This window comes from Chinchilla lanigera, unplaced genomic scaffold, assembly GCF_000276665.1.
Source record: "Chinchilla lanigera isolate Chin_1 unplaced genomic scaffold, ChiLan1.0 scaffold00010, whole genome shotgun sequence".
Classification (NCBI taxonomy): domain Eukaryota; kingdom Metazoa; phylum Chordata; class Mammalia; order Rodentia; family Chinchillidae; genus Chinchilla; species Chinchilla lanigera.
This window is the reverse complement of record NW_004955411.1, coordinates 30,690,694-30,704,677: the sequence shown is the minus strand read 5'-3', so window position 1 is coordinate 30,704,677 and position 13,984 is coordinate 30,690,694. Positions and strand designations below refer to the sequence as shown.

At 43.8% G+C, this 13,984-nt stretch overlaps 1 protein-coding gene across 1 annotated transcript in view; it reads left to right on the top strand.

The window, feature by feature from the left end:
• Positions 1-6,566, top strand: part of Prep (prolyl endopeptidase) — a gene marked incomplete at its 5' end in the record, with an annotated part of 98,985 nt that extends 92,419 nt beyond the window's left edge. Inside the window, 2 exon segments of the mRNA XM_013510786.1 lie at positions 3,016-3,172; positions 5,723-6,566. Coding sequence (XP_013366240.1) covers positions 3,016-3,172; positions 5,723-6,017 — 452 coding nt within the window.
• Positions 6,567-13,984: the final 7,418 nt, after the last annotated feature.

The following is a 13,984-nucleotide window of genomic DNA, read 5'->3' as shown; positions in this document are numbered from 1 at the left end:
CTGGGTCCACAGGTTTGTAGGGTTCAGCCAGCACAGGGTTGAGCCTGAGACAAGTTCTGTTTCTTGTGAGATAAGTTCTGTTACTCAGAATTTGTAAGATGTGATCTTCGCAGTACATTTGTTGGATACCTGTGCTGTGAGATGCTAAATGCTAAGGATACTGAGATAGAATTTGAGAAGAAAATGGGGTACACTGATGAAATAGTAGTAGATCGTTTGAATGGCTTATACATGCTGAGCACCTGGCGTCCCGGAGCCCTGGCGTACCCAGCTTTGTGAGATGCATCTTATAAATGTCTGCATTTGAGAGAGGACACAAAGGTTAAATTCCTTTCCAGTGTCACAGAGCTGGAACGTGGTGATGCTGGGGCTTGAGCCTAGCACTGATGTGGGGTTCTTTTAACTTCTATATGGCACTGCCTTTATGTAAGGTATTCTAATTCTCAGTCGTTAATGACATTTTATTTCTTTCTGTCCATAGCACATTGTACTAACTATGTGTGGCAGACTTGGACTTTGCTTGCTGGGTCCTGCACCTACTGGCACTTAGGACGTATGCGGCTGCCACGCATGTGTAGAGTGCCACATGTACAAACACGTTGTCTTACTTTTCTCATTGTTGGAACAAAGTACCTGACACCCCTAAGTTAAAGTTAGAAGAAAGGTTTATTATGGCTCACAGTTTGTAGAGGTTTCAGTGCACAGCTAGCTGGTTCCAAGGCAGGTGCCGTGGCAGAGGGGCAACAGTCCATGGCCGAGCAAGCAGAAAGCAGCAGCAGCGAGCCTGCCTTTCCCTTTTATGGCATCCAGGCTATAAGCCTTCTGGGTGGCGCCAGCGCCACTCAGCGTAGGGCTTCCACATCTGCTCAGCCACGTCCAGAACTGTGCTAATTCCAATCAGGGTCTGATGCAGTACCACACACCCTTAATCCCAGTATCACACACCCTAGATCCAGCCAGCTCCAAACAGCCCCATTGAGGAGTGTATGAGGCCTTGCGGGGACATCTGTATACAAGCATAACATACATGTAGCAATTTTCATTGTCAGGGGCCCAAGCATTCGTTCATATTTTTCTTGTCTTTGAAACACACTGAGTCACATCAAAACCTGAATTAGACTGTTCTTAGACATTTTTTTCAACAGAATATATAGTCTTTTAAAAACATTTCCAAGCTCCATGTAGCTCCATGGTAATGTTGCCAAGCATGCATGAGGCCCTGGGTTCAATCCCTACCACCACCAAAAAAATTCCAAAGGAGGTAAACCATACAGATATCTAAAGTACTTCACTTTAATTTGGAAAAGTGACACCTAGCAAAATGTCACAGGCCTATGATTTCCACACTCTGGAGGACCACAAAACCCTGTCTCAGAAAGTAAAATTAATTTAGAAAAGATACTGGTAAAATTCTTAAATATCAGATAACAAATTTGGTTTTCATTCAACAAATAATTGAACACCCAGGAATTACCAGGCATTTTCCCGGACACTAGGCTTAGGTCAGCGAACAAAACCGATACCTCTGCCTGTAGGAAGCCTTCATGCTAATTGAATGGAGGCAGCAGACACGAGCCACGGCCCTGGGGCTTGGGCAGGCGTTCAGGTGAGCGGCAGGAAGGAGTGCCCATCCATGGTGAGCTGTGAGCAAGGGAGCATTGGGGGCTAACCAGGTAGGACCTCACGCCTTGCTGAGGGCTTGCTGTGCTGTGTGAAGCAAGAAGCCTCTGGAAACGGAGGAGAGAAGAGCAGTCAGGAGACTGTAGGGGCTTGGACCTGTGATACAGCACTGGAAGTAGTTAGCCGAGGTCAGACCCTGGCTGTATTTTAAAACTGAACCAGCTGAATTTGCACAGGGATTTTATATGAGGCACCCAAAGGGAAAGGACATTGCGGGTGCCATCAGATTTCAGTAATGGGAGAATTATGTTGTAATGCACTGATTCACTCAATAATTCCGTTACATTTTGGGTGCTTTATATTCAGGAATTGGTTCATGCCCGTTTTGTTCGTTTTGGTTTGTTTTCAGCACAGTGGTTTGACCCTAGGACCTTGCACATGCTATGCGTGCACCACCGAGCTACATCCCCAGCCCAGGTTTATGCCTATTGATAAACCAAGTCCCTTAAGGGAGACCATGGAGATGGGCATCCGCTCTCAAGATGCTGGGATGCTTACTTTAGAAGTGCAGGTTCCTAACCCTCCTGTCTCCAAGTGAGAAAACCAGGGTTTCCAAGAGTACAGTCAGGAGTCGATATTAATAACTGTTGAAATGGAAACAAGAGTGGGACTGTGGGTTTTTGTCAAAGGCAAGAAAAGTCCAGATCCTTAGATAAATTCTCAGCTGTGCCAGCTTGATGCCACTTCCTCCCAGAGCCTCCCTGACTGCTTTATATTGCGTTAGATTCTCCTGCACATCACTTTAATAGCACCTGAACGATGCCAGCAGTAGTGATTGCCATGCTTTGTGTGATGGCCTGCTCACTTCTTTATCCTCCCCACTGAGTTTAGTTTCATTCACTGATTCATGCCCAGGCCTACTGCTAGGTACATGGCAAATATTCAGTAAGCGTCCATTGAATGACCAAGATTTAAGTGTACAAAAAAGTATATGAAAAACAGGGCAGTAAGATGTGACAATATTGGTTAAAACTCTGAATTGCGTTTCAGACCCTGTTTAGCCTCTGGCTTGTTTTGAGATCCTGAACAAGTTCCCTCTCATGTATGAAAGCAAGAGGGATGGAAGAAGGGGACACAGGTTCTCCAGAAGGTCCTTGGAGTCTTGAAATAACACTCCCTTGTTGAGAGTCACTCTGGAGAGTAAAGCTCTACTGCTAGGAAGTCCCACCTCCCCACCTTTTGAACATACTGGAAGCTATGGCTGGGGCTGTGATGTTTTTTCCTGTGCGTGCAGGGTAAAGGCAAACAGGGGTTCTGAAAGCATGTGGGGTTTTTTTGTTTGTTTATTTAGATGTTTAATAACAGGCTGCCTCCTTTTTCTATCCTTGTTTTTAGCTGCTTGTGCAAATCAGCGTCCTGACCTCTTCGGCTGTGTTATCGCCCAAGTTGGAGTTATGGACATGCTTAAGTTCCATAAATACACCATCGGTCATGCCTGGACCACCGATTATGGGTGCTCAGACAGCAAACAGCACTTTGAATGGCTTGTCAAGTACGTTTTGAGTCATATTGACACATATATATGTCAATGATTTGATAATATAATATGGAACATAGCAGGATTAGTCTGAGATGTTTTCCCTCCTTCAGTGTCTTTTATTGGCATATAATTTACTACAAAAGAAGAGATGGGAAGACCCTCCTGTCTTCCTTGTTTCAATTTTGTTACAAACCACAAAGATAGGACAGCCAGAATTGTAAAGATGGCCCTCCAGGCTTCCTGTCCTTGGTTTCCTAGGCAAACACTACCCCAGTTGATGCTGTGAACAGGCTTTGCGGATGAGCAGGGCACACTACAATGTAAGACCAGCTCAGGACCCACGGCCATCAGAAAGACGACACCTCAGTGCTCTAAGCTGCATGCCACTGAAGTCTGTCAGCAGCCTGGGTGTGGAAGTATTTTTTTCTGCAGTTTTCCAATAAGTGCCCAGCCATCAGCACCTTGATTTTAGCCTTGAGAGACCCAGAGTAGAGAACCCAGATGAGCCAGATCAGAATGTGGATTCACAGATGTCTAATGTTCTGATCTGCTAAACTGGTGGTGATTTGTTATCGTAGCAATCAGAAACGAATGCAGAAAAGCTATTAGACTTCATATAAGATTTCCTTTTCTAAGTCAACAAATAAGGAAATTAAAAAGAAGACTATATTCTAGGACAGTTTGACGTGCATTATTTAAATATTATATAACTTCCCTTATTCGTGTCCCTTTAACCACTTTGGTGATAATAGTGAGTAAATAACAAGCATCAAAATTCTTTTAAAAAAAAAAATTTGCATTTAGGTCAAGGGGTAGTGGTGGCACATGCTTGTAATCCCAGCACTTGGGGAAGCTAAGGCAGGAGGATCGCTGTGAGTTCGAGGCCAGCCTGGGCTACACAGTGAGTTAAAGGCCAGCCTGAACTGCATAGTGAAACCCTGTCTCAAAAAGGCAAAAAAAATCTCTTTTTACTCTTCCTACATGTAGGAGTTTTTGGATTATTTATCTTCAATATTTAGGAATAACCTGACTGGCATAAGAAGCCTATCTCCCATCCCAGTCTTCTCAAAAAACCATATATTTTGATAAAAATACTTCGTCCAGTTTTTAATCTTGCTTTTTATGGCCAGTTCTGTTAGAAGAGCTGTTAAAATGACTGAATTTTTAAGTACTTTGAATCTACTAAATCCTCTAAGGGGAAGAAATAGTTCCCTCTACAAGCTGTTCCTTCTAAATGATTAAACGGCCCCCTTGTCACTCACTGGAAAAGCTGTGTATCCAGAGATGCTGCTGTTCAGGATGGCGAACCTTTCAGAGCGTTCCTTGATAACAAACAACCTGCTGCAGCATGCGTGCCATAGGTTCACCACCACTATGTAGTTAAAGTTAACTTAGACAAAATATCCCCCAGGAGACTTTAAGTTCTATTTAAACTCACTTGAAATTTTTGAGTTAATTGTATGTTGAAGATAACACAGTACTACACAAAACCTAACACTTCTGAAATTTGAAGCTAAAAAAGAAAATTTCAAAATATTTTTCCCTCTGATATTCCTGTTTCAGATTGCAATTTTCTAATCCTGCTCTCACAGGCTGTAGTTACTAGTAAACACGCTTAGAGCCCAACCTGGGAACTCCTGGGTATGGCTCCTGAATCCCCACCCAGAATATTAAGAGGTTTTTCTTCCCAGAAGATCAGGACTTGAGAGAGTAGGAATGGCTGGGATCGATAAAGCCTAACAGATTTTCTTTCCCAGAACAGCTCTACATTTTTAATGTTGCCTGTGAATCTCCAAGGGGAGCGTTTTAATAGTTTGTCACACCTGTTTCCACATAGAGCCAGCCCTATGTGGAGGATGCGGGATTGGTCACAAAACAGATCATCCATGCCCTCCAGCTTCTGTTTTGGGAAAACAAGCCCCAGAATGTTTTAGCTTCGCTTTGGTGAGCTGAGCAGAATTTACACAGTTTTCACTATCTACCCTACGAAGTAAGATTCCTATTCATTAGTATTAAATGCTTTAAAAACATGGCACTCATGTTGGGTAAAAAGTAAAGAAAAAAGATCTAGTGATTTCTCTCCCTTAACTATTCTCAATCACCATTTTAAATCAGTGATCCTTTTGTGCTTCAAGGCCTTTTTCCTAACTTACATTGGAAATTCACCAAGTGCTTCAAGAGGTGACTTCGCCACTAACATTTTCCTCATTGGCCAGAAACAGTTTCTTTTTGCTGGACTGTGAGAGCCGCCATGACAGGCCCAGAGAGGACACATGCTCTTCTTGAGACTGCAAAGCTTGGAATAAAGGCGTTTAGGTGTTGAGGGTGCAGAAGGGTGCTGTACACTCTGGGTTTCCATTGGTTCAACAAAAAATAAATGTTCACACTCCGTGGTTTAAAGACAGTGATTATCCCACTGTGAAGCAGTGCAAAATGCATATAATTTGGGGTTATTTCAGTAGGCCGGTGAGCCTAAGACTCTGTATCCTGCCAGTCTTTAATTGTCCCACCAAACAGCCCTGGTTTGACATCCAGCCTCACCAAAGTGCCTCTGCCTTGCAGATACTCCCCGCTGCATAACGTGAAACTCCCGGAGGCGGATGGCGTCCAGTACCCGTCCATGCTTCTCCTCACTGCTGACCACGATGACCGTGTGGTCCCTCTCCATTCCCTGAAGTTCATCGCCACTCTTCAGTACACCGTGGGCCGCAGCCAGAAGCAAAGCAACCCCCTGCTCATCCACGTGGACACCAAGGCAGGCCACGGGGCAGGGAAGCCCACAGCCAAAGTGATAGAAGAAGTCTCAGACATGTTTGCGTTCATAGCACGGTGCCTAAACATCAGCTGGATTCCGTAAATGGAGAATCCCGCTCCCTCCTGACAGCCGCCGAAAACCTCAAGGGCTTTCACACCATCTTGACCAAGGAACCACTGGACGTGCTGCTCGCCTGCGGCAGCACTGTCCCCACACCCAGACTACAGTGGCACAGAACTGCGCCGTGGGAATTTTATCTTTTTTAGTCTTCTCCTAAAATTTTAGCAAGCCCTTGGCATTTCTTTTTCCACCCTCTCCAGGCACATACAGTATTTTAAAAAGGAAAGAAAAAAAAGGCATGCGTGGATAAATAGCTAAATGACCACAAACATGTTGTGAATACTACATTGCTGAATTAAGGGTCATAGCTGGGTATACTCTTATTACAACAACTCAGTGAAATTGCTTCTATAACCATAACCTATATATCCTTAATAAATGTGAGAACTCTTCTCATGAAAGAGACTTCATTGCAATACTAATAAATGTTATTTAAGAATGGGAGATTTTATTTTTGGTTCCTTTCATTGAAGGGCATCCCTGGAAGGGCAGCTGACTTTGAGAATAAAGCATTTCACCTTTGCACAACAAGCTGATTTCCAAACCATTGATTATAGAATGTTAGCACCGAAAAGAAGTTGAGTTCATCCGTTCCAGCTCCCTTGTTTGTGGATGAAGGTATTGAAAGTGGCTCACTCTCTTAAGCATGGCCTGCTCAATCAGGGAATGGTTTGACCTAGGGTTCCTTTGGTTTGCATGCCTTCTTGTAAAAATCTGTGGGCTGGAGAATTCAGATCGTGCACAGGTTTGACTGTTTTGATGTGCTTGCAGAGTATTCCTGGGAGTCAGAGAGCCTGAGACAAGAAACTAAGAGGACATCTGAGTAAAATATCCAAACAGGCACATTTATCCAAGCTTCTGTTGCAGTCAGAAATTTTAACCTTTTGTAAGGTGTTTCTCCCCTACAGACCACTTCCTGGAAACAGAAATAGTCAAACGTGGAAGAGAAAGGGAGAAAAATAAAAAACAGTTTTGGTTTACTGCATTCCCCAGGTATCTGTAAGAAGAAGATACACCATCCCTCATTCTTTGATCCATAAAATTGGTTTTTCAAGGCGCATCTTTTAACATCTTAAAATAGTGTTCCTTTGGATATCAGTTTGGGATATGGCAATCTAATTTATAAGAGAAGTTTTTAGTTTATCTTGCCTTATCAGATGTGATGAAAATAATTATCATTCATTTTGTATGAGGTATCTTAACTTTGTATAAAATAGCTCAAAAGATTATTTCAATAACTTCCATATTTGCAGCTAATCCCTATTTTCCAAATCTTATACATACGTGCTTTTCTTAAAGCACTCTCTAGGACTGGGGATATAACACAACGGCACAGCACCTGCCTGGCAAGCGCAAGGTCCTGAGTTTGATTCCTAGTACCAAAAATAAAGGACACACCAGAGCTGGGGTATAGCTCAGTGGTTCAATGCTTGCTTTTAACATGTACAAAGCCTTGAGTTCAGTCCCCAGCACCACAAACACAAAACAAAAATTAGACACACAATTTTCTCCCAGGTATCACTACATACCAAGCACAACAGAAAGGTGGACACAGAGTTTGGTTTTTTTCTTCTAGAATCATATTTTTCTGTGACGGCATGTTGAAATAAGTACTGTGTATAATGCAGCTGTCACTGAACATCTGACTCACTGTAACCCTGCAGGAGAAAGAACTATGCCACTAGCTAGCAGTGCATGCCAAGACTGATAACCACACCATCTACTCGGAGAGATGTAACACTAGCTAACTTCAGTGTAACCTCTGACCAGCATGGCGAAAGGGGGACAGCAATAAAATACATTTCCCCAGGAAAGACAAGAGCAGCCTCATTCTTACACTGGGTACATTTTCAAGCTTGCACAGAACCTTAATATTTTCTTACTGAGATTTCTTAATAGCAGAAAGTAGAAGCACAGTGGGTAATGTCTGAGCTCAGGGAGGCACTGAAGCATGGGCTCAAGTCCCACCTCTCTCATTTGGTAACTAGTGATGATATGGAATAAACAAGAAAGTGTATTCCTGAGTGCCAAGCATATAATTGGCCTCCAGTTACGAGTTCTGTTTTCCAACCTAATTTTTGTTTCTAGGTTTTAGTGGGGAAACGCCTTCCACAAACTAACAGTATGCTTTTTGAATATTGGAAGTAAGACTTGGGCCTTGTCATGGGCTTAATCTTACTTGTCATCTTGAGTAGTTAGAGAGACACCTAGGAGATTAGGAAAACACTTATGGGTGTGTCTTGTGGGTCATGGGGACATGACCTTGGCTATTTCTGGTCCCTAGCCCCCTCTGCCACTTCTCCCCTGTTCTCTGCTTTCTAAATGTCACAAGTTTAATAGTGTCCACGATGATACTTCCGCCTTGGAGCCAGCCAACCATGGACTGAAACCTCTGTAACTGTAAGCCAAAATACACCTTTGTTCAGGTTGGGGTGTTAGGTATTTCATCCTAGCAGCAGGAAAGCTGACCAAAACAGGCCCCTTCCCAGAACCTCAGGCATTCTCCTCCATTTGCTGCCAGCTTTCTCTGTCTCCTGTTGGTCACTGGTGTTCTAGGGGAAAAGTTGTACCTGCTGCACAAGTGATGCCTTGGCACAAAGCCTTGTGGAATAGGCCACAGAGCATGTTTCCTTAGTAAGAGAAAAATTATATTCATGAAGTCAATACATTCAGACCTAAAATACTGTAAAACTGTGATTAGTCATGCTTCTTAATACCTGTACAAAGTTCAAGCAGCTGTACACAAACGTTGCTACTAGTGTAAAAAGGTTAAATTTCAAATGAAGGCTGTCACCATTTTCCAGACAGTCTTAGCAGCCTTGGAGTGTTCCCCAGGGCAGACCACAGACCTCGTTCCCAGAAGGGTGCCCGAGACCCACAGGTGGGTTAGGTGGTGATGGTGGGGGTGTGTCCTTAAAGAGGCAAAGACCAGATGGTCAGGGTGGCCCAGTGGCCTCAGGACTTAGCCCATAGAATGAGGAATATTTAGCCAGACTCTGCCTCCATTCCTATTCCAAGGGCTGAAGGTAAGAAAAGAAATGGAGCCCACCTCAAATGGACATCTAGATGGAGTGGTGATAAATTCACCTGCTGAGTGTACCTTGTGCCATTGTTCTAAGCACTGTATGTGGGTGTGAATAGCTGTCCTCACACAACCTTAAGCATTTGTGCATTTTCCAAAGGCCCACATGTCCATAGCCTGGAAGAAGTCAGCCCGGGCAGTGACCCTAGCAGCTAGACCCTGAAAACTTATGGTGCTAGTGTTTGTGTTCCCTAAAATTTTTATGTTGCAATCCTACCCCTCAAAATGATGCAGTTAGGAGGTGGGAGTGTTTGGGCAGTCATTGGTGAATGAGTTTGGTGCCCTTGTGTATGAGGTCGGTGCCCACTTGCCACGTGTGAGGGTGTAGCAAGAAAGGTGTGGCATCTCAACCAGGAAGTGGGCCCTCAGCAGACTCCCAGTCTGCTGGCAGCTTTATCTCAGACTTCCCAGCCTCCAGAGTTGTCAGAAACAAATGTATCTTGTTTATAAGCCACCAGTTTACGGTGTGATAGCAGCCCGAATAAACGTAAGACATTTACCCATGAGTCTACTAACCGGATAGTAAATAGAAAATACAGTTTAAGCAATTAAGAGGTGTGAAGATAGAGCAGAGCAAGTGAGCAGTTGTGACAGGAACTGTGTTAGCCGAGGAGGTCAGAGTGTCTCTAAGGAAGCAACACTTGAGCAAAGACCTCAGCAGAATGAGGGGACGCAGGATGAGCAGGGCTGTGGGGGTTACAGAGGGAGGAGTAACCGGCAAAGACACAGCCAGGTCCCTGGAGGAAGGACAGAAAGAGGACAGTGGCTCAGCCCCGGAAAAGCCACTGAGGCAGGATCAAGAACCGACTGCAGGGATGGGGGTACTATTTAAAGCATGGCTGGTCCTAGACCCTTGAAGGAGTTTCAGTCCTGGGGCAAGCAGGAACCCAGTAATTACTGATGTATTACATCATGAATGAACCTGAAAAACATACAAGTAAAAGCAGACAAAATGCCTGGTGAAGTACAATGTCCACGAGAAGCAATTTTCCAAAACGGACTATAGATTAGTAGGCACATAGAATGTGGGAGTGGAAATGGAGATTAACTCGTTGGGCATAAAGGATCTTACTCAGGTGATGAAAATATGCCAACACTGAACTAAGGGGATAAGTTGTACAACCTGGTGAATTTCCAAAGGCATTGAATTACACTCTTGCAATCAGGGTAACTTTCATGGCATGAAAGTTCTACTTCAATAAAATTGTCAAACTCTGTTAGTGAAATAAAGAGAAAACAGCAATAAAATGTAGATAAGCATCATTCAGGAATAGCCACCTGGAGCCTTTCAGTGTCAAGTGGGAAAGGCAGGTGACAGGGAGCAATTGAGATAAAAGCTTGGCTATCGGGGCTTGGGTATGGAGGACAGGTTATTTTAAGCAGCAGTCCTTATGTCAGAGTTCAAATCTCAGGGCAAAGCTGTCTCTCTCCCCGTCTCCCCCTCTACTGAGTTTGCCCTGGCTGGCAGACCCCTGTCCTGAGAATGTGCCCCATGTCCTCCTGACTTCACCGCTCCAGAGCCAGGGCCTCCTGCAGACACAGTCAGGCCTGCAGCACAGAAGCTGGGAGGGAGAGGTGGGGACAGGCAAGCTCCATTTAATGCTGGGCACAGGACAAAGCTCTTGTCTCACCCACTAAGCAAGAGAAAATGTTTGAGTAGTCATTTGTGGAAGTTATTCACCCCAAATAACCCTGGGAAATATAAATAAAATAGCTTAGAGGTAATGTATGATTTTGAACATGATTTATGTGTGTTTGACAATGAAAATATACTGTCTTCTAGCTGCAAAGTATTAAAGGCTTTGGTAAGTATTAAAGGAAAGTGCTTCCAGCCACTTTGAGGAAACAGTCAAACTGAGCTTAACCTGAAAACAAGATCGTCATCAAAACCTAACAACCCTAAAATCCAGGGAGAAATGATGGGAATTAACACATGTTATGATTTGTGTCTAGAGTCCCTCAAAGCCTCATGTGGTCATAGGCGGGACTTTTTGGGGTGACTGGATCTAGAGTATATGATGCTGGACTTAAGTGTATGGTGCTGGGGTTAAGGGTGTACCACCTAGGGTGTGAATGCTGTTCCACCCATCTGGATGGAATAAAAGGGACAGAAAGAAACTGCTTAGCTACTTCACTGCTTTGCTGCCTTCTGCCAGCCATGAACTGTTTCTCCTCTGCAATGGCCCTCTGCCGTGCCACCTTGCCTCTGAGCCAGCCGACTATGGACTGAAACCTCTACTATAAGCACTGAGCCAAAATAAACCTTTCCTCCTCTAAATTTGAGTGTTGGGTATTTTGTCTCAGCAACAAGAAAATTAAGACAACACAGGTTACTTCCCCCAAGACCCTCAGGGGGTGGTTTAGCAATTGGCACTTTGCCCCAGGGCTGGGTCCCTGTAGCCTAATTCCCTATGAGGGGAGGATCCAGACTGAGACCCCAATTCTCACTGTCCTGGTCCTTCCGGAGTATAAAATTCCTTCTAATTTATCCAAGACAGTTGTTAAACACAAATGTCAGCTGGTAACTGCACTTTGAGTTGGTTTTCCTATTTCCTAGTGAATAGCAGGGCTGTAAGCTATGATAGCCCTTGGGTGAAGTACAATAGGGATGAGGTTCACTTGGTAAGGAAGGGGCAGACTACAGAAGTAGGTACTAAAAGGTCTGACTCCAAAATGGAATTAGGGACTAGATACTGCCCACTTCTCACTCCTACGGTTTGCGTCTCAGCCTCGCAGTGCTTTACATGGCCTCACCTGTCACTCAGGGGTCTGCCCCAGCAACTGCATGACCTCAGGAGCCTTACCCGACACCTCTGCTCAAGATGGGAAAGAAAGGTTTTGTGGCTTGAACAAGTTTTAACCAGTGGGAAAGGAAATTGATTAGCACAGGAACCAGAAGTAATCACAGGTATCCCGGCCACATCATGTATACCTTGTTTCAAGCACCTGCTTTTTTTTTTTAATCTCAGAAGCTACATACCTTTACAAAAAGTATCATTTCCTAATAAGTTTTAAGTTGTTGAAATAGGAATCATTGCTTGTAATTTTTTAACTTTGTAATTAAGAACAGGAAAATGACTTTCAAAGTACAAGGAATATCCACATGCCTTCATCTAGATTTCCCTAGTGTTGACATCTTCTATCATTTTAGTAGTGTACAATTACAGTCCTGGGAACTCTCGCGGATATATATCACATTAAGCAATACATGCTATGGTTTAGATCTAAACTATCCCCCCAAGTCTCATGTTTGGAGGTGGGACCTGGGTGGAAGGGACAGGTCATTGGAGCATTACATGGAATGTCCCATTTCTCCTGATCTCTACTTCCTGGCCCCATGCATTAGACTGCTTTCCTCTGCCGTGCCATTCTGTCACTGTTTTTGCTGTGAACTCAACCCAACCATAGACTGATCCCATTGAAACTGTGAGCCAAAATAACCCTCTCCTACTTTAAGTTGCAGGTTTCAGGTATTTTGTCCCAGTGACTAAGACAACCTACACACCTTATTAAATTGTCCAGTATCCTCCCTGGCTGCCCTCTTTCCATTCTAGGAGCCTACATTGCACTTAGTATTCAGGTTTCCTTAGTCTCCTTTAATCTGTACCTGTGCTGTCTTTTCTTGTCTTTTAATGACAATGATACCTTTGAAGAAGATGTATCAGGTATTTTCTAGAACATCCTTCATTTTGAGTTTGTCTGATATTTCTTATAACTAGATTGAGGCTCTACATTTTTGCAATCTAAGACCCCAGATGTCAGGCCATGCCTTTCCCAGTGCATCCTATCAGAGGACACATGGTTTAGACAACTGGCATTCCTGGAAACATTGACTTAGATTACTTAAGGTGCCATCTTCCCACTTTCCCCACTGTAAAGTTATTACTTTTCCCTCTTGAAGATTCGCCTTATACTTTTATGGTAATTACAAGAGATGATCAAAATATATAATAAGTGTATAAATTTTAAAAGCTCATTACAGTAAAACACATTGCCATTAATCCCCCTCAGCATACTTCGCCTCACCTCAAACCCACTTATCCCAGCATCCTTGCCACTTTCTGAGACAGCTCTTGAAGTTCTTGTCGTGAGAGTCTTTAGGAGGCATGATCAGAGACCAGTGAATGCTGCTGCTCCATGATATCCAACAGAAAGGTTGTTCATAAAAACATTATAGCGTGTCCTCTCCACCTTCTCCATCAGATCTGGTGACTTGCAACCTCTGGTTCTTCCCCAGAGTCAAAAAGACAGTGAAAGGTTGACATTCTGAATTGATGTAGGATACTGAGGCAGCCACTAAAGACACAGCAAAATAACATGACGGCACAGCTAAAGACACTCACAAAAGAACTGCTTCAGAAAGCAGTAAAACTGATGGGGCAAGCATGTTCAAAGTGAGGGGGAGGATTTTGAGAGGAATTATTGACAATGTGACTTTGACTGTAATATTGTTGAGTTGTACGCTCACTGAATCTTTAGATCGTACCTCCTCTATTTTGCCTAAATCAAGACACAAACCACTTTGGGGAAAGTATTTGAGTCAAGCTATAATAATGTAGATACACAAAGAAGTTTCCTGTGTGCACATCCCAGTAAATAGTCCTTGCCATATATTCTGCCCCCTCAGCCTGGAAGTCTTGACTTTTCCTGCTCGTCACCAAGTTCTCCCAACTCCACCTTCAAAATGCACCTCTAATGTATCCACTTTCCTCACCATAATTCATAATTTGGTTTCCCGATGCCAGTCGTTCTCCCCTCTAATTTCATCTGCTTGCTAACTCCTAGACTTGGGAGAGCCTTCAGCGGCTTCTTCAGCGGCTTCCTATTGCCAGGCTGCGTCTCGGACGCAGAGCCTGGACTGGGGTCC